A 20,773-nucleotide genomic window follows, 5' to 3' on the forward strand; every position below is an offset into this window, starting at 1 on the left:
TTTAATATACAAAAAATAGTTTGGTACGCACCTTTTAGACATCGTTGAATCTGGTTTGATTGTTTCTTTTTATGAATGAAGCTTTTTTAACACGTCTGCGTTTGCTACTAATGATAAAGCGATAATGATGGCAACTCAAACATCAATCATTAAAGCGGTCGGTGTTTCGGTTAAGTTAAGCTAGGAAACTTTCCCCCGGGACAAACTTGACCTTCACTGGTTGGGTTTTATTAGCGGTCAAACTGTAGATCCTGGCTACACAGGAGTTGCAGCGGTGGGAACGAGAGGTGGGAATAGTCCCGTTAAGAAGCTAATATGCCATAGTAATACATAGGTTCACTCGCAAAACTTATATCACTCCTCTTTTGCCATCAAATACACTCGACAGCAAATAAATCGCACCTCCCGCGACAAGAACTTTCAAACGTATGCATCCCCACTTCCCACCAATATTGGCACCATTTAAAAGCCTAGTTCTAAACTTAATTTAATTAAAGGAATGGTTTTTACCCCAAAAATATGTCTTTAGAAGGATCCAGAGTCACTTCTTCAAAAAATAGGTGGTTACGCTTGAGCCAAATTTTATGGCTATAAAAAGTTGGGATTAATCGCTATCCATCTGTTAAAGAGGACACGTGTGATCATTATTTGGTATTATAACCATAAAATTTGGTCTAATTGATCCGGAAAGTGAGGTCTTTTTTCAAGTCACATTTATAGTTTATGTTAATCATTTATTAAGAAATTAAATGTGTTTTTCTTTAAGGATATTTATTGGGCTTTGAAATAACACCAATATTGTTGGGGCACAATGATTGTATCAGAAAAAAATCTTTAAAGTTCGCGTCGCAGAAGGTGCGGTTTATTTGATGTTGAGTGTATAGTGATTTAAAAATTTAATGGACCCCTACCACAGAATAATAATAAGTACTACGTACAGAAGTTTTACTTCGCAAAGGTATATAAAAAAATGTATACTCAATGTCATTAACAATATGGTGTAATTTAGCCTGTCTCAAGAGTCGAGCATCATTTTGTTGACAAACGTCAGTGATCGGCACTGCGCCGAAGCTATAGGGCTGACTTCGGTCAAATGATGTGACGTGAGGTGCCAAACTGCGGAAAATGGCGGGGGAAATACATGATTTAGCATGAATTATCATGAATAATATTAACTACTTATTTACCTCTCAGTGTCTTGAGGCAACTTAAAAAAGTACATTCTGTGTTTTTAATATTATTTAGGCAGTTAAATACTGCACAGTATTTAGTACACCATTTTCTTTACTTTCTTCCATCATACACAAGAATACGCGTGCGTGAGTCAATGTTCGCTCGTATGTGAGGCCTTGTCGAATAGTATCCTGTAGGTGGGCCATCGTGCGTGTTTTGTTTTCGATGTAAACTCGCGGAGATGAACAGGCCTGCCCCTACCTTGAACATGACATTGTACAGCAGGTCCACAATGGCTACGAACAGCGCGTAGGGCTTGTAGTCGGGCCAGGCGCGCGCCGGCCGCTGCTCCGGCGCGAGCGCCCGTAGCGCCGGCCCGCCCGGGCACACGGCGCGCGCGTGCGCGATCACCAGCACGCTCTTCAGCATGGCCAAGCGGATCGACTTCCATCTGGGGAGATTAGGGGTTAGTTAGATACTATTTTGGTTATCGTAGAATTTTGACATGGGATATTTATGTACAGTCGTGGAATGAAAAGGTTCGTCACCTTATTGTCGGTTTTCGCTTGCACTGGGTACTGTAAGAGTCAAACCTGCCAACATAACAGTGCAAGAAACAGTGCTGCTAACATTTAAATAAATATGACGTTTGCTAACGAATAAGGTTTTGCTTGTTTATTTTTCTATCCCATCAGTGCAATGCAATGATGAAATTGACCAATTGACAATAGTTTTTTTTTTATTTAATAGAAATAATAATGGCAGGTTGAACCAACAAGAAGGTTTTAGTTTATCAATCATAATAATCTTCTTGACAAGATAAATCGTCAAACAACTTTGATCTGAATAATTTTGAACTTTACTGACGAACAGTTAAAGATTATTTTCTCAAACTCGAGATTATTCTGTAACATAGTTTCAAAGTTGTCAATGATCTAATAAATAAGTTTGTTCCTCAAAAGATTGTTAAAGACAACAATAGGTACCCTGTTTGGTTTGATAAACGTCTAATTAAACTTCTAAATAAGAAACTTAAACTTCATAAAAAATGGAAAATTTATGGTAGACAGTGTGACTATGAGAACTACTCTAATGCACGTCGTGATGTTAAAAAGTATGAAATTTTGTGTTATGATCAATATATTGCTCGCGCTGAGGGAAATATCCAGATCAATACCAAGTACTTCTGGTCTTTCATAAAATCAAAGCGAGATAACAGTAGTATACCTGACAGTTTATATCTAGGGGATATGCATGCATCTGAGGGTCGAACGATTGCCGACCTTTTTAACACATTCTTTCAGTCTGTTTTTGAGCCCCCCTGTAGCAATACCTCGGATTGTGATGTAACATACAATGCCTGTATTATTAGTTCTGTGGACATTGATAGCGTCACTGTCGAAAAATATTTAAAGAATCTTGACGTCACCAAGGGAGCTGGCCCTGATGGTATACACCCAATATTTCTCAGGCAATGTAATAAGCTTATGGCAGTTCCTTTATCTTTGCTATTTAATATGTCTCTAAAACAGGGTGTGATGCCCTCGATCTGGAAGCAATCTATTATTGTGCCCATACATAAGAATGGTGACAAACATAATATCGCTAACTACCGTGGCATCTACAAATTGTCTGTAATACCAAAACTCTTTGAAAAAATAATTTACGATTCTCTTTTCCCCGCAATTAAACCGTTAATTATCCCAAATCAACATGGTTTTATACCTCGTCGTTCCACAGAATCTAATCTATGTGAATTTTTGGATTTAACATTGCAAGCTATGGAGGATGGCTTCCGGGTGGATGCTGTGTATACGGATTTTTCGAAAGCGTTTGACAAAATTTCCCATAACTTATTGATTAGCAAAATCGGAAGGGTAGGTATACACGGCGATCTCCTGAGATGGTTGACTTCATACTTGCGCGAAAGATCCCAGGCAGTTGCGATAAAGGGCTATACTTCTAGCTTTGTTCCTATCACATCTGGCGTGCCTCAGGGCTCTCATCTCGGCCCTCTTCTCTTTAATATATTTATTAATGACGTCATGAATTGTTTTCTTCACTCCAAAGCATTATTATACGCCGACGATACTAAAATTTTTACATTCATTAAATCTGTTGAAGAATCATTACTATTTCAAAACGATTTGAATAATTTTTATGATTATTGCTCAGCTAATAATCTAAAATTAAATATTGATAAATGTCATACTATTACCTTTTCACGCAAAAAACGTCCGATTAATTATAATTATACATTTAATAACATTCTGATTAAAAGAGTGGCCGAGGTGAGAGACCTGGGAGTATATCTAGATAATGAACTTAACTTGGCGTCTCATATTGATAGAGTTACTGCGAAATCTTATAAAATGTTGGGTTTTGTCTTTCGTCAATGTAAAGATTTTAAAAATATAAACACCTATATAATGTTGTATAACTCCTTAGTAAGAAGTCATCTCGAATATGCATCAACAGTATGGAACCCAATTTATGCCACTTATATTGATCAGATGGAAAGGATACAAAACAAATTCTTAAAAAGACTTAAATACTTGTTTAGGGATCATTCAGCGCAGCTTCAGTCATTAGAATTAAGACGTGAACATAGGGATCAAGTATTTTTGTTTAAAATTTTAAATGACTACATAGATTTATCCTTCCTTCTCAGCCGAGTGTCATTCAGGTGCCCCAGGCTCAGTGCCCGCTCCAATGCAGTTTTCTCTGTTCCTATTTGTAGAACTAATTATTCAAAGAATAGATTTCTTGTTCGTGCTTGCAACACACATAATGTTCGATACAGTCACATTGATATATTCAATTGTTCTCTGCGTGTTTTTACTTCACATGTTAAGAAGGTTGACCACGTTTAAGTGGGATTATCTTGTTTCTGATGAACGAAACCTTACCTAGTTAAATTACTACGAAACTTTTTATAATATGTCTTCGCTATTGACAAATGAAGAATGTTCACTAATTTTGTTTTTTAGCTTTCTGTATTCTCTGTTAAAAATAAAAAATACACGTGAAAGAATTATTTCGATACGTCAATTAGTTTCCAAGTTATTGAATTTTAAAAGTGCGGGCGGCGGCCGGCCCGCCATTTTATGCGCGTGACGTCATATTACAGTGACTGGCTCATATTTGTATGGGTGGAATCTTGCAAGCTGAATTAAGACCCACTTCCAGGCAACCGATTAAGCTTAAATTTCGCAAACACATGTGATTTGGATGACCTTGCAATATTATGATGACATGGAGCTGATCTGATGATGGAGCTGGAAGGTGGCCATAGGAACTCTATAATAAAACGACTTAAATGCATCGAGTTTGGGCTCGTTCGTTTTGTATTGATGAGTATTTTAATTCTACATAGTAATCGGGGTCTAATGATGGAGCTGGAAGGTAATTCGCAATAAAACGACACAATCGCATCAAGTTTGGGTTTGGTTCAATTTTAATTTCTGTGATGGGTCTGGGTGTTAATATGTATAATAAGTTTGTATTTACAAAAAAAAAAATATTTAAGTATGTTTATATCCGTTTTCTAGTGAGCGGACGCTGTGAATGTACGTCACACGGGGTCACGTGACCGTCGGCGGGACTCAATATTTAAGCGAACTTTGAATGCCTATAAAATCATAACTACTGGGTATTTTTGAATGAAATAAAAACTAATATATTTTTAAATGTAAAAGCTTAACTGTAACATAGGTTTCAAGTGATTTTGCATACCTAGTAACATTCTCAATTAACATTGGAAACTTTTTTGGCTTATGAATAAACTAAACTTTTTCCTGTACCTATATGTAATATAAAAGCTGTATGTTTCTTTCATTAAATAAATAAATAAATAAATAAATAAATAAATAAAAAGGTAATATGTGCTCGCGATTCGTTGAAGGAATCAATTTGAAAACTGACGAACCTTTTCATTCCGTGACTGTACTATGAAAGTGCGATCCTTTCGATCCTCCTAGTTGTTTTTAGTAAAATACAAGATGATAATGTCAATGAGAAAAGTTCTCGAGTAGCGACCATGGACTGGACGACGTGTAGGGAGGTCTCAGGGTAACTTGATGGACCCATGGATGCGGGAAGCACAGGACCGGTAGTTATAGAATTTTTTTGTTCAGCGTTGCTTTTGTTTGAACTGATTCAGACTGAAGTGTTTCGTGGCTCCTAGCGGTTGGGACATGATACGTACTTGGCGTGCGGGTAGAGCGCGAGCGCGAGCGTGACGTAGTAGAGCGGGCCCTCGGCATCGTGCGCCGCCTCGAGAAGCCGCGCCGGCGCCCAGCCCAGCGCCGCCTCTAGGGCTGACATCTCGCGTGTCGCCACACGGCTCCTGTCACACAAAAAGGTAAAGTGATAATATTATAAATTTGAAAACAACATCCATCATGTGGAGGCCGCGTACCGGAAAACACAGCGTGGAACCTCCACCCACAAGGTGGACAGGAAGACGCTGGACGCAGGACGCAGGCCGCTACCAACCGGGCAGCATGGAAAGCATTGGGGGAGGCCTATGTTCAGCAGTGGACTCCTATGGCTGAGATGATGATCCGTCATGAATCATGATCGATGTAATGCGCATATTTACGTTAAGCCACGCATGATGTAGTTGGCCGCAGCGACCTGGCCGCCTGATGCGCGCGCGGGATCACTTATGCCCGTTTTCACCATCAATCCCTAATTTTTAGTGACCCCTATGAAAACAAAATTCCTGTTATGTGTTACCATTACTCACTTAAAAATTAGGGATTGATGGTGAAAACGGGCATTAGTCTAATAAACGATTGTACGATCGTGACATGGTGTCTTAAATCAGCGACGAACGTCGCGGTGCGGAGAAAAGTGGACATGAGCGAAGCGGTGCCGTGTTTCATAGATAGCAAGCAATAGACTGACAGCTACGCACAGTTTACACATCTCTCGTCTCAGCACCGCTCCGCCTTAGTGAAACTGGGCCTAACTCTAGCACGTTACGGCGTGACGTCAGCGGCGTGTACTCACGTGTTGATGACGTAGAGCGCCATGTGCACGAGCGCGGGCACGAGCTGCATGTTGGACAGCGGCCCGCCGCCGCCGGTGTCGTCGTGGAAGGTGCGTCCGCGCGCGAAGCGAAGCAACAGAAGCTTCAGATCGTGTAGCGTACATGTGTGGCCGATGTCGCGGTGCCCGGTGCATTCCTGGACAAAACAACATTGCTAAAGGGGACCGGGGATTGAATTTCATTGGTCACGTGACCGAAAATAGTTTAAAGTACAAGTTTATTTCGTGAGTAAATGTACAGGTTTGTCAGTTTAAAATCAGACCAACAAAAATATTTGAATTAATTTAAACAGGTTTTAGGTTTTAACAATTGGTAACATTTAAATATTGCGAAAATGCCGTTTTTTTTTCTGAGAATTGACAAAATGTTTTATTTGAGTTCTATTTAATAGCCCTTTAGCGTCATCTCAAGAACATGGAACATAATTTTTTAATTATACTTGACAATAGTCTTGATAAATACCTGAAGATAGGTGGTGTGTCTCGCAAGGCAGCTGGCGAACGCAGACTCGGGTACGTGCGGCCCCCACAGCGGCAGCAAGCCGTTACAGCGAGTAGACGCATTCTGCAGAGCTGCACTTTCCCACTCGTCCCTGTTTGACAAATAATAATTCAATGAACCAAACGAGAAACGCATTTTCTGCCTTCTCCTTGGAACACCGTCAAGATAACTTTTCTCAACCTCTTTTTTCCTGTTACAGTAATAGTAACATTGTTCATGTTGATGTGCCTTATTTTGGCAGACATATCTTATGTACCAATAAAATTGAGTTCTAAATTGAACTGACTAATATAGTCAGTGGTAAGTTCACTCGTGGTAGATTACTATAGAATTTGAAAATCCGAAAACAAAAGTGTACAACCGTATTATCAAGTTAAGAGTAGGCGCACACCGTTGATTTTTCGTCGGCCGATAGTTAAGTCGGGCAGTTGATCAGTATGGGCAATGGGCATGTATGGGAGTCATGCCCACATCGGGCACAACTATCGGCCAACTAAAAATCAACGGTGTGCGCGCCTGCTAAGACACCTCGCCCACGGCGACTTTTTAAGAATAAGAAAGTCTTTAGATATTTAAGCCCAAATGTCGGAAACATGGTAGCAATCCCATCCATAATAATATTTTTTTTAGTCTTTAGACTTTTTGTAGCGATGCAGTAGCGATTCTGCTGCGCGTTCGCATCGATACAGTCAAAAGCGGTTGCTAGCTGTGTGCCCTCGCCTACATAAACGCGCTTCTGTCGCGATGCAAACGCAATACTGTCGCCAGCTTCTGTTGCAATGCAAACGCGATTCAGTAACCCTTCCTCCGTTCTCTCCCCGATGTCGTCCGACACGGTCGCGCGTTTGCATCGATACAGTCGCGCTGCTGTAGCGCGTTGGGATCGCTTCTGTAGTGCTTTGCAAATGCAACTAACGCGCGACAGCATCACTACAAAAAGTCGCCGTGGGCGAGGGCCCTAAAATGCCGACATACCTAGCGCGCGCCAGCCTCACGGCAGCCATGTGGCACTCGACGTGCACGATGTTGTAGTGCGACACGGTGGTGTAGCCGAGCGTTTTGCGCGCGCGCACCTCGTATTCTTCCACTGGGCAGCGCTTGGTGAACGTGTAGATGCCTAGCACCTGTGTAAAGAAAACACTTTGTTATAATATTAATAGTGGGGGTAATAGAATAGGACTAGCTTCATTCTTCAAGTGGATGTCGTAAGGGAGCAATTATACAAACATCAGGCCTCCCAAATCCATCGTTTGCCTCTGGTAAATTAGAGAGGATTTTCGTAATTGGTCCAAAATAAAAGGATATCCAAAATTAAAAAAAATAAGGAGGTTAATCAACTTTTACTACTATATGCAGAATAAAGCGAATTGGTCCAATAGCTAATTGGACCAATAGCGAAGTGGACGGCACTAGGCTGAAAAGAATGAAATGCCGTTAGCCCCTGACCTTGGTCGGCTGGTACTTGTAGCCCTCGCGGCAGATGCAGCACACGGCGCCCGCCTCCTCGGCCAGGTCGGCCACCTGCTGCGTGAGCGAGCACTGCGCCGTCACTTGTCCGCGCTCATTGCTGCGCATCCCTAGCGCGCCCAGCTGTCTCTCTCGCACAGCCATGGCGAGACGCTTCTCTTAACTAATAGCCCCGCTAGCCCTGACCTTGGTCGGCTGGTACTTGTAGCCCTCGCGGCAGATGCAGCACACGGCGCCCGCCTCCTCGGCCAGCTCTCTCTCGCGCCGCCATGGCGACACGCTTCTCTTAACTAATAGCCCCGCTAGCCCTGACCTTGGTCGGCTGGTACTTGTAGCCCTCGCGGCAGATGCAGCACACGGCGCCCGCCTCCTCGGCCAGGTCGGCCACCTGCTGCGTGAGCGAGCACTGCGCCGTCACTTGTCCGCGCTCGTTGCTTCGCATGCCTAGCGCGCCCAGCTGTCTCTCTCGTACGGCCATGGCGACACGCTTCTTAAGACTAATAGCCCCGCTAGCCCTGACCTTGGTCGGCTGGTACTTGTAGCCCTCGCGGCAGATGCAGCACACGGCGCCCGCCTCCTCGGCCAGCTCTCTCTCGCGCCGCCATGGCGACACGCTTCTCTTAACTAATAGCCCCGCTAGCCCTGACCTTGGTCGGCTGGTACTTGTAGCCCTCGCGGCAGATGCAGCACACGGCGCCCGCCTCCTCGGCCAGGTCGGCCACCTGCTGCGTGAGCGAGCACTGCGCCGTCACTTGTCCGCGCTCGTTGCTGCGCATCCCTAGCGCGCCCAGCTGTCTCTCGCACCGCCATGGCGAGACGCTTCTCTTAACTAATAGCCCCGCTAGCCCTGACCTTGGTCGGCTGGTACTTGTAGCCCTCGCGGCAGATGCAGCACACGGCGCCCGCCTCCTCGGCCAGGTCGGCCACTTGCTGCGTGAGCGAGCACTGCGCCGTCACTCGTTGCTGCGAATGCCTAGCGCGCCCAACTCTCTCTCGCACGGCCATGGCGAGAAGCTTCTCTTAGAGCTATTACACACGAGCAGCACATTGACGACAGCAAAAGCGACCGCAGTCGCTGTCACTTGTCGGCAGCTAGCCGTCGACGTGCCCGCAGCAAGCTGTCGACACGTCGACGTCTGCCGTTGACGTGTCGACAGCTTGCTGCGACGACCGTGTCGGCGTACGTCTTTGTACAGGAGCCAGTTGAAAATGGATTTCATTTCATTGAAGAAACACTGTTGTTGCATTTACTCCGTCGTCGTCGACGACATTAAGGTATGTTTGCTCCTGGACTACTGACAGTTAACCTTCAAAATGGCGGAGGCGGTTAGCTGTCGCTACCTGCCGGTGGCAGCCGCGAACGCGTCGACAGCACGGCGGCAGCATGTCGACAGCTAGCCGTCGCCTTCTGACGTCAACTGCAGTTACATGCGTCGACAGCAAATTGTTTATGTGTAAGAACCCTTAACTAATAGCCCCGCTAGCCCTGACCTTGGTCGGCTGGTACTTGTAGCCCTCGCGGCAGATGCAGCACACGGCGCCCGCCTTCTCGGCCAGGTCTCTCTCGCGCCGCCATGGCGACACGCTTCTTAAGACTAATAGCCCCGCTAGCCCTGACCTTGGTCGGCTGGTACTTGTAGCCCTCGCGGCAGATGCAGCACACGGCGCCCGCCTCCTCGGCCAGGTCTCTCTCGCGCCGCCATGGCGACACGCTTCTTAAGACTAATAGCCCCGCTAGCCCTGACCTTGGTCGGCTGGTACTTGTAGCCCTCGCGGCAGATGCAGCACACGGCGCCCGCCTCCTCGGCCAGGTCTCTCTCGCGCCGCCATGGCGACACGCTTCTTAAGACTAATAGCCCCGCTAGCCCTGACCTTGGTCGGCTGGTACTTGTAGCCCTCGCGGCAGATGCAGCACACGGCGCCCGCCTCCTCGGCCAGCTCTCTCTCGCGCCGCCATGGCGACACGCTTCTCTTAACTAATAGCCCCGCTAGCCCTGACCTTGGTCGGCTGGTACTTGTAGCCCTCGCGGCAGATGCAGCACACGGCGCCCGCCTCCTCGGCCAGGTCGGCCACCTGCTGCGTGAGCGAGCACTGCGCCGTCACTTGTCCGCGCTCGTTGCTTCGCATGCCTAGCGCGCCCAGCTGTCTCTCTCGTACGGCCATGGCGACACGCTTCTTAAGACTAATAGCCCCGCTAGCCCTGACCTTGGTCGGCTGGTACTTGTAGCCCTCGCGGCAGATGCAGCACACGGCGGCAACTGCTGCGTGAGCGAGCACTGCGCCGTCACTTGTCCGCGCTCATTGCTGCGCATCCCTAGCGCGCCCAGCTGTCTCTCTCGCACAGCCATGGCGAGACGCTTCTCTTAACTAATAGCCCCGCTAGCCCTGACCTTGGTCGGCTGGTACTTGTAGCCCTCGCGGCAGATGCAGCACACGGCGCCCGCCTCCTCGGCCAGCTCTCTCTCGCGCCGCCATGGCGACACGCTTCTCTTAACTAATAGCCCCGCTAGCCCTGACCTTGGTCGGCTGGTACTTGTAGCCCTCGCGGCAGATGCAGCACACGGCGCCCGCCTCCTCGGCCAGGTCGGCCACCTGCTGCGTGAGCGAGCACTGCGCCGTCACTTGTCCGCGCTCGTTGCTTCGCATGCCTAGCGCGCCCAGCTGTCTCTCTCGTACGGCCATGGCGACACGCTTCTTAAGACTAATAGCCCCGCTAGCCCTGACCTTGGTCGGCTGGTACTTGTAGCCCTCGCGGCAGATGCAGCACACGGCGCCCGCCTCCTCGGCCAGCTCTCTCTCGCGCCGCCATGGCGACACGCTTCTCTTAACTAATAGCCCCGCTAGCCCTGACCTTGGTCGGCTGGTACTTGTAGCCCTCGCGGCAGATGCAGCACACGGCGCCCGCCTCCTCGGCCAGGTCGGCCACCTGCTGCGTGAGCGAGCACTGCGCCGTCACTTGTCCGCGCTCGTTGCTGCGCATCCCTAGCGCGCCCAGCTGTCTCTCGCACCGCCATGGCGAGACGCTTCTCTTAACTAATAGCCCCGCTAGCCCTGACCTTGGTCGGCTGGTACTTGTAGCCCTCGCGGCAGATGCAGCACACGGCGCCCGCCTCCTCGGCCAGGTCGGCCACTTGCTGCGTGAGCGAGCACTGCGCCGTCACTCGTTGCTGCGAATGCCTAGCGCGCCCAACTCTCTCTCGCACGGCCATGGCGAGAAGCTTCTCTTAGAGCTATTACACACGAGCAGCACATTGACGACAGCAAAAGCGACCGCAGTCGCTGTCACTTGTCGGCAGCTAGCCGTCGACGTGCCCGCAGCAAGCTGTCGACACGTCGACGTCTGCCGTTGACGTGTCGACAGCTTGCTGCGACGACCGTGTCGGCGTACGTCTTTGTACAGGAGCCAGTTGAAAATGGATTTCATTTCATTGAAGAAACACTGTTGTTGCATTTACTCCGTCGTCGTCGACGACATTAAGGTATGTTTGCTCCTGGACTACTGACAGTTAACCTTCAAAATGGCGGAGGCGGTTAGCTGTCGCTACCTGCCGGTGGCAGCCGCGAACGCGTCGACAGCACGGCGGCAGCATGTCGACAGCTAGCCGTCGCCTTCTGACGTCAACTGCAGTTACATGCGTCGACAGCAAATTGTTTATGTGTAAGAACCCTTAACTAATAGCCCCGCTAGCCCTGACCTTGGTCGGCTGGTACTTGTAGCCCTCGCGGCAGATGCAGCACACGGCGCCCGCCTTCTCGGCCAGGTCTCTCTCGCGCCGCCATGGCGACACGCTTCTTAAGACTAATAGCCCCGCTAGCCCTGACCTTGGTCGGCTGGTACTTGTAGCCCTCGCGGCAGATGCAGCACACGGCGCCCGCCTCCTCGGCCAGGTCTCTCTCGCGCCGCCATGGCGACACGCTTCTTAAGACTAATAGCCCCGCTAGCCCTGACCTTGGTCGGCTGGTACTTGTAGCCCTCGCGGCAGATGCAGCACACGGCGCCCGCCTCCTCGGCCAGGTCTCTCTCGCGCCGCCATGGCGACACGCTTCTTAAGACTAATAGCCCCGCTAGCCCTGACCTTGGTCGGCTGGTACTTGTAGCCCTCGCGGCAGATGCAGCACACGGCGCCCGCCTCCTCGTCCAGCTCTCTCTCGCGCCGCCATGGCGACACGCTTCTCTTAACTAATAGCCCCGCTAGCCCTGACCTTGGTCGGCTGGTACTTGTAGCCCTCGCGGCAGATGCAGCACACGGCGCCCGCCTCCTCGGCCAGGTCGGCCACCTGCTGCGTGAGCGAGCACTGCGCCGTCACTTGTCCGCGCTCGTTGCTTCGCATGCCTAGCGCGCCCAGCTGTCTCTCTCGTACGGCCATGGCGACACGCTTCTTAAGACTAATAGCCCCGCTAGCCCTGACCTTGGTCGGCTGGTACTTGTAGCCCTCGCGGCAGATGCAGCACACGGCGCCCGCCTCCTCGGCCAGGTCTCTCTCGCGCCGCCATGGCGACACGCTTCTTAAGACTAATAGCCCCGCTAGCCCTGACCTTGGTCGGCTGGTACTTGTAGCCCTCGCGGCAGATGCAGCACACGGCGCCCGCCTCCTCGGCCAGGTCTCTCTCGCGCCGCCATGGCGACACGCTTCTTAAGACTAATAGCCCCGCTAGCCCTGACCTTGGTCGGCTGGTACTTGTAGCCCTCGCGGCAGATGCAGCACACGGCGCCCGCCTCCTCGGCCAGGTCGGCCACCTGCTGCGTGAGCGAGCACTGCGCCGTCACTCGTTGCTGCGAATGCCTAGCGCGCCCAACTCTCTCTCGCACGGCCATGGCGAGACGCTTCTCTTAGAGCTATTACACACGAGCAGCACATTGACGACAGCAAAAGCGACCGCAGTCGCTGTCACTTGTCGGCAGCTAGCCGTCGACGTGCCCGCAGCAAGTTGTCGACACGTCGACGTCTGCCGTTGACGTGTCGACAGCTTGCTGCGACGACCGTGTCGGCGTACGTCTTTGTACAGGAGCCAGTTGAAAATGGATTTCATTTCATTGAAGAAACACTGTTGTTGCTTTTGCTCCGTCGTCGTCGACGACATTAAGGTATGTTTGCTCCTGGACTACTGACAGTTAACCTTCAAAATGGCGGAGGCGGTTAGCTGTCGCTACCTGCCGGTGGCAGCCGCGAACGCGTCGACAGCACGGCGGCAGCATGTCGACAGCTAGCCGTCGCCTTCTGACGTCAACTGCAGTTACATGCGTCGACAGCAAATTGCTGTTTATGTGTAAGAACCCTTAACTAATAGTCCCGCTAGCCCTGACCTTGGTCGGCTGGTACTTGTAGCCCTCGCGGCAGATGCAGCACACGGCGCCCGCCTCCTCGGCCAGCTCTCTCTCGCGCCGCCATGGCGACACGCTTCTCTTAACTAATAGCCCCGCTAGCCCTGACCTTGGTCGGCTGGTACTTGTAGCCCTCGCGGCAGATGCAGCACACGGCGCCCGCCTCCTCGGCCAGGTCGGCCACCTGCTGCGTGAGCGAGCACTGCGCCGTCACTTGTCCGCGCTCATTGCTGCGCATCCCTAGCGCGCCCAGCTGTCTCTCTCGCACAGCCATGGCGAGACGCTTCTCTTAACTAATAGCCCCGCTAGCCCTGACCTTGGTCGGCTGGTACTTGTAGCCCTCGCGGCAGATGCAGCACACGGCGCCCGCCTCCTCGGCCAGCTCTCTCTCGCGCCGCCATGGCGACACGCTTCTCTTAACTAATAGCCCCGCTAGCCCTGACCTTGGTCGGCTGGTACTTGTAGCCCTCGCGGCAGATGCAGCACACGGCGCCCGCCTCCTCGGCCAGGTCGGCCACCTGCTGCGTGAGCGAGCACTGCGCCGTCACTTGTCCGCGCTCATTGCTGCGCATCCCTAGCGCGCCCAGCTGTCTCTCTCGCACAGCCATGGCGAGACGCTTCTCTTAACTAATAGCCCCGCTAGCCCTGACCTTGGTCGGCTGGTACTTGTAGCCCTCGCGGCAGATGCAGCACACGGCGCCCGCCTCCTCGGCCAGCTCTCTCTCGCGCCGCCATGGCGACACGCTTCTCTTAACTAATAGCCCCGCTAGCCCTGACCTTGGTCGGCTGGTACTTGTAGCCCTCGCGGCAGATGCAGCACACGGCGCCCGCCTCCTCGGCCAGGTCGGCCACCTGCTGCGTGAGCGAGCACTGCGCCGTCACTTGTCCGCGCTCGTTGCTTCGCATGCCTAGCGCGCCCAGCTGTCTCTCTCGTACGGCCATGGCGACACGCTTCTTAAGACTAATAGCCCCGCTAGCCCTGACCTTGGTCGGCTGGTACTTGTAGCCCTCGCGGCAGATGCAGCACACGGCGCCCGCCTCCTCGGCCAGCTCTCTCTCGCGCCGCCATGGCGACACGCTTCTCTTAACTAATAGCCCCGCTAGCCCTGACCTTGGTCGGCTGGTACTTGTAGCCCTCGCGGCAGATGCAGCACACGGCGCCCGCCTCCTCGGCCAGCTCTCTCTCGCGCCGCCATGGCGACACGCTTCTCTTAACTAATAGCCCCGCTAGCCCTGACCTTGGTCGGCTGGTACTTGTAGCCCTCGCGGCAGATGCAGCACACGGCGCCCGCCTCCTCGGCCAGGTCGGCCACCTGCTGCGTGAGCGAGCACTGCGCCGTCACTTGTCCGCGCTCGTTGCTGCGCATCCCTAGCGCGCCCAGCTGTCTCTCTCGCACAGCCATGGCGAGACGCTTCTTTTCCTGTTCAGGGGGACAAAATTTATCACAGTTTAATACAATATAAAGAAGTATTCCTATAGTGGTGTAAAATCCTGAAAAATAGCTTAGCCAAATCAACCCGATCACACGCGATCAGCCGGCGTGCAGCGATGGCGATCAATGCATTAAAGTTTGATCGCCATCGCTGTACGCCGGCCGATCGCGTGTGATTGCGTTGGTTTGACCGAACCTTAAAGCGCCTCCACAATAACGCGATGTCCCGTGTCCTATGTCAGCGAAAAGCGTGACGCGAGGTGGGAAGAGCGTCGCGACGATCGCGATCAAACCAATGATATTTTTTGCTTGTGATCTACAGGCCAATATGCGGCACGACACAACTATGTTTTAAATCAGCGATTAACGTTTCGCGTGATTTAGTACACCGCGTAAATATTAACAAAAATCATATAAAAAAATTCAAAAGCTCACCTGTCTAGTGAAGTCTCGGACTTCTTGCACCTTCGCAGCGCACTGTGGTTGAGATCGCAGCGCTTCGAGGAGGTTCTCGGCCAGTGACCCCACGTGTTCCCCTGACGAGACTTGTTCCAAACGGTGGACTATTGGGATCACTTTCTCGCATACCAACATCTGTCACAATACAGTAAAACATTACATTAGCTTGAGGAGTACTCAAATGTATGTAGGAATTGAAATGCGGTAATATTCTCCAGCTTTATTTGTATTTTTCTGGGATAAACCACAAGAAAAGGAAAGTCCTCGCTCCGTCGAAATACAATCGTCTTCTGTTCTGTCTTCTCCAAAATCACCTTTCTTACTCACTCACTCAATCGTTCCCTTTCACTCGCTCCTTTGCGTTCCGTTTCACATTCCCACATGTATGTATGGGTTCTATGACTTCAAATGACTATGCTACCTAATCTTAGAATGAATCTTACCTGAGTAGGCTCATGGTCGGCAGCAAGTCCAGTGAGGAACCGGAGGATGTATTTGAGGGCCGGCCGGCTGATGAACTCCTTTAGCTCGTCCGAGTCGGTGCATACCAATGTCGGCTTGACGCAAGGAGCGTGTTTCTGCACAATAAAAGATTTCAAGTCTTAATATAACATTTACTTTGCTAGCTGAATGAGCATATGAGCTGAATGAATTAAGAAATTGTTGAAAAAATATTGCCTTTTGACAAACTTATTAGGGCCTCCGCAAAAACTCGCGCGGGCGCCCCCGTATGCGGTTCTGTATCGAACTATATTTAACAGAGGTCCTTAAACTGGCAGAATTTGTTGTTTACATCTATGGGTAGACAAGATCTACAGATTTAACGCCAATGAAACTACTGGAGACCTACTGTATTGAAGCTTAATTCAATCAGCTGTTCATAAAACAGTCCACTCACCACAATATACTCCAGCGCATCGCGGACCACGCCCAGCGATATCAGGTAATCTTTGAGGGTACCGCCAATGGAGTTCCTCTCGATATTAGCGCACAGTACGCAGAACAGTTCCATCCGGAACTCCTCTTCGGTCCATTGTTCCGAGTCCAGCCGGTCGAAGTCCAGTACCGGCTTGAAGTGATCGACTAGCATCGCCATCTTGAGATCGTTGCCGTATACCAGCGCAGCGAGAACGCGCGTCAGGTGACCGAGCGCGACTGAGTTGCTTCGAATGCCTAGAGTTACATTAATATTAATAATGATTTCAGAAAATAATAAAAAATATAATGATAACAATAACTCTCAGGTACTATCGGCAACAGTGTTAACTGTCCATTGCCGGTCATGTCGTCTCGTTCTATCGCAAAGAATCACCATTTGATGAGAGCGAGAGCAAAAACGGAAATGGATAGTTAAACACTGTAGCTGTGTGTACAGTCAGTATCAATTTTCTGAAATTACCTGGACACTCAGTGCAGTTGAGGAGAGCTTGGACGTATTCTGGACCTCCGAATGTCAGGGAGAACTGCAGGAATGACTCCAAGCTTTCGCTGGCTGCTACAGATAGAATGCGTTCCATAATCTGTAACAAACATGCCAATTAATGATCGCGAAAACTTCTTTTATCATGAACCTAGATTTATAGTTTGTGAACTTTGTTACTGTGTATCACTATGTGCATATGACGTAAGTATTTATATCATCCAACATAGAATAGAAGCAGTGTTCAAGCGAACCCCCAACATCTTCGCGTAGTTAACATTATCACATAGGTGGAAAATGAAATCTAACCAATGAAGCTATCGGTTAATTATAGACCCACTATAACGAACTGTCCTACCCGTGACATTGCCAGGGGGGCGCCACCGTCAATACCGGATCGCTGGTTCCGATCTTTGCCACGTTGGAAACTATACAGTTGAACGATTGTGGCACCCCCTGTCAATTAGTTTGGTGGGACAGTTCAGTGTAGTGGGTCTATAATAAGCTGACTATCAACGTACCTCCAGCAACTGGTAGACTAGATGTGCCCTCGGCATGTCCTTCTCCTCGTCAGCGGCCAGATGCAGCGCGTGCAATAACACTGGCAGCGCGCGCGTCTCGGCACGCGTTAGCACGCGCACGCAGCGGCGAACGCGCGCGCAGAGAGACAGTAGGCGGAGTAATGTGGAACATAGCGAGCGGGCCGCGCCTACACGCTGGATTGCGGCTAGGCGCTGTAGCATTACTTCTAGACCGCCTGTTTGAAGAAATATACAATCAGTTTTGTTTAGGTAGGATGTTAACGTAGACGCCCCAAGCTTCCTTGGTGTGCCTCAATAAAAAAACTGTTATAAATTTTTAGCGATTTCTAAGTTTACCAACTACTCCTCAACGTAAACGCTTTTTTGTGACGCAAACAACCGCCCTTGAGAATACTGTAAAATTCGACGTCGCCGCATCGCTGGCAGAACTGATGGGACCAGCCGATAAAATAGCGCGGACTCGGGGGACGCCTGAGTCCAGCTCATAAATTGAAACTTATTGTATATTATAACTACGTTAATTATCACTATCACTCACCGCAGTCAGCCAGCACATTCGCCATGCGGTACACTTGTTCATCGTCCACAGCCTCTGCATTAGTCTGGCTGAGCGTCTCCACGAATTCTTCTGTCGCGTCGCCCAGGAGCCCTCGCATTCGGTACACTACTCGCATTGCGTCAACGCCCTCGCCGGAAGTACACCACACCTGTGAGAATATGGCGGTTAGTTATGTTTTATCAACATTACTTCAACAATAACTCTTATTCTGAAGACCATTAAAAATATTAAGATTTCAAATAACAGCAGCGAATTAATATGAGTCTTTTAGACTGGATTATCCGTTCTACATGCACAATTTTTATGCAGAAGATGAGATTTTTTTTTCATTAGATGTTATCATAATTTCAAGACGTAAGCCAGCGAAACTACTCAAACTTCACTGGTTGTGTTTAATTGGAGGTCAAGCTGTAGATCCTGGCTATTTAGGAGTTGCAGCGGTGAGGAAAATGGGTGGGATTGGTCCCGTCTTCTTATTTGTTTCTTACCTTCTTGTACACCTCCTTGACGGGCAGATCCAGCGACATGATCTTGTTGCAGACGAGTAGCTCCATGCCGTTATCGTCCTCCAGCAAAGCCACGAGCTCGCAGTCAGTGCAGATCTTGTTCTTCACGTCACGCATAAGCGGGCCCATTCCTGGCTCGAGGGACGAGTACGGGTTGCCTAACATGCGACCCTGGTGAACAAACAAGTTATTTGGATTAACATTGAGTGTCTTGGGTAGGCCCAAGGTTCAGTAGTATGAACCTTTTTGGTAGAAATTTATCAGCGACTCTGCCAGCATAGTTTAGGTGGTTATTGCCCGTTTTCACCATCAACCCCTAATTTTTAAGGAACCTCTATGAAAACAAAATTCCTGTTATGTGTTACCATAGGGGTCACTTAAAAACGGGCATAGGAACGTTAAAGTTAGGGTGGGTTGAGGACTTGCGAAAGGTCGCAAATAGAAGTTAGATGTGTCAAGACCGGGTAAAATAGCGCATGTTGGGGACATCAACGCTTGCCACGTCTCGATGCATACCATCTCTGCTTCTAGATTGGAAATAAACTGTCTTCTCGTCACAGACTCCTACCGGCAAGATTCAGTCCTGCTGCGGTTCTTTCTCCATCTCCATTGTATTCAGCTGTTTCTGTTCCTGTGCCAGGATTGGAAGTAAATCTTCTTCTTGTAAGTCTCTTACCTGCAAGAAGTCCTCCTGCTGCGGATCTTTCTCCAGCGTCAGGAAGAATTCTCCGACGTCGTTCTCCTCGGGATAGATGATGGAGCACAGCCGCTCGAAGATGAACACCGGCGTGCGGTAGTCGTGCAGCGGGTACTTCTGAACGGTTTCAATGCAGACCGACATGAACTCAGCTGTCTCTGCTTCTGTACCTGTGGATGGAAATAAAACGTGAGCATTGTCATATTATTCAAAGTTTAACAGTCATGTAGTTACATATAGTTATTGTCCTATTATTTTAGTATTTTATCTCATCTGTAGATAGTAAATGGGTAATCCCATTCTTTTCTGGGATAAATGGTCACTGTGACGCCCACTGCTGGTCTAAGGCTTACCACTAAGAATTTCCAAAAAGACCTTCACCAGATTGTGAGTCCTCTTAGTGGAAGGTCTGCACACACTACGTCTTTATTCCAGAAACATAGCTACTACATACACATGGGATAGGATAAGAATAGCATCATTACCTGTAGTCATCTCCTCCAGCAACTCAAGCAGTTTCTCCTGAGTATCATCAGTGAGGCGAGTTCGTTGCACCACCAATCTACGTAGAGAGAGGTAGCCGCCTAGAACAGCTCCCACTAAGCGACCTTTGTATGTGCGGCGCGCCCCGCTTTGTTCCAAGAACATGGCTAGCAGTTCTGTCAGACGCTTTAGGGCGTAACCTGTGGAGAAAATTTACGGATCAAATCTAACTGTAGACTAAGTAAAGCTCTAATGAGTCTTTTGTAGACTGACCACAGCTTTGTGCGGTCGGATATCATGGAGTCTTCGTCAGATCAGAAATCATCAGAATGTTACAAAATCTCTTACGCAAACTTACTGTGTTAACGAAAACAGACATTTTAGCTTTTAAGTTAAAGTATACCTAACCTATTTACCGTGAAAATTGTTCTAAAATAAGCGGTTCTTACCTTGCGCCAGGTCAGAGGTGAGCGTAGTCTCTTCAAGGCGATGCAGTTGTTCGATCTCCTTGGTCATCAGGTCTGCAATCTGCTGCAATACTCCGCGCAGTGCCAGAAACTGTTTCCATGGCGCTTCAGAAGCCAGATCTGATACCACAACATATATTTTCAAATTAGTCTCAATTTCAAAGCTGAAAAATCTAATAAAATGATGTAATGCACTCACTTTGGTAAAGTTGTAAGAATTGTTCGCTAGCTTCGCCAGCGCTTCCAACTTCTGGCAAGAAGCTTGTCAGTAAGATGAGAACCTGTGGAAAAATAGTCAGTGAAAACATCTGCGACAAGAAACTTTAAAAGCTAAAGGCGCTACTTGAAAAGCTATAGTAACTATAGTCTGGTAGCCGAGCACGTAGAATTTTGTCCAATGACCCCAAGCTACCCATCTTTATTGCTCGCGCGTAATTATGTTGCTGTCGCGCTCGCACACACACTGCGGACGCCCGTCGCACAGACAAAATTCTACGTGCTCGGAGACCGGGCTTTATCTATTTCATAGGCATGCAGATACGTCTTATTTATTAATTTGTTTGGGTTCTTTTAGCCGAAATAAGACTATAGTCTGGTCCGGGAGCACGTAGAATTTTGTCCAATGACCCCAAGCTACCCATCCTTATCGCTGGCGCGTAATTATATTGCTGTCGCGACTGTGGGA

General features: G+C 49.1%; 1 protein-coding gene across 1 annotated transcript in view; it reads right to left on the bottom strand.

Annotated features, from left to right (window-relative positions):
• The window catches only part of LOC135078229 (E3 ubiquitin-protein ligase UBR4), an 88,549-nt gene that overhangs the window by 1,013 nt on the left and 66,763 nt on the right, over positions 1-20,773 (bottom strand). The window contains exons 84-100 of the mRNA XM_063972824.1: positions 20,288-20,369; positions 20,071-20,208; positions 19,624-19,821; positions 19,118-19,308; positions 18,424-18,612; positions 17,915-18,083; positions 17,356-17,591; positions 16,814-16,934; positions 16,313-16,587; positions 15,858-15,992; positions 15,391-15,549; positions 14,761-14,943; positions 7,706-7,854; positions 6,692-6,821; positions 6,190-6,365; positions 5,381-5,521; positions 1,435-1,624 (exon numbers count right to left, since the gene is read on the bottom strand). Of these exons, the coding sequence (XP_063828894.1) occupies positions 1,435-1,624; positions 5,381-5,521; positions 6,190-6,365; positions 6,692-6,821; positions 7,706-7,854; positions 14,761-14,943; positions 15,391-15,549; positions 15,858-15,992; positions 16,313-16,587; positions 16,814-16,934; positions 17,356-17,591; positions 17,915-18,083; positions 18,424-18,612; positions 19,118-19,308; positions 19,624-19,821; positions 20,071-20,208; positions 20,288-20,369 (2,862 nt within the window). The remainder of the gene's footprint in view (positions 1-1,434; positions 1,625-5,380; positions 5,522-6,189; positions 6,366-6,691; positions 6,822-7,705; positions 7,855-14,760; positions 14,944-15,390; positions 15,550-15,857; positions 15,993-16,312; positions 16,588-16,813; positions 16,935-17,355; positions 17,592-17,914; positions 18,084-18,423; positions 18,613-19,117; positions 19,309-19,623; positions 19,822-20,070; positions 20,209-20,287; positions 20,370-20,773) is intronic.

Source organism: Ostrinia nubilalis, chromosome 2, assembly GCF_963855985.1.
Source record: "Ostrinia nubilalis chromosome 2, ilOstNubi1.1, whole genome shotgun sequence".
Classification (NCBI taxonomy): domain Eukaryota; kingdom Metazoa; phylum Arthropoda; class Insecta; order Lepidoptera; family Crambidae; genus Ostrinia; species Ostrinia nubilalis.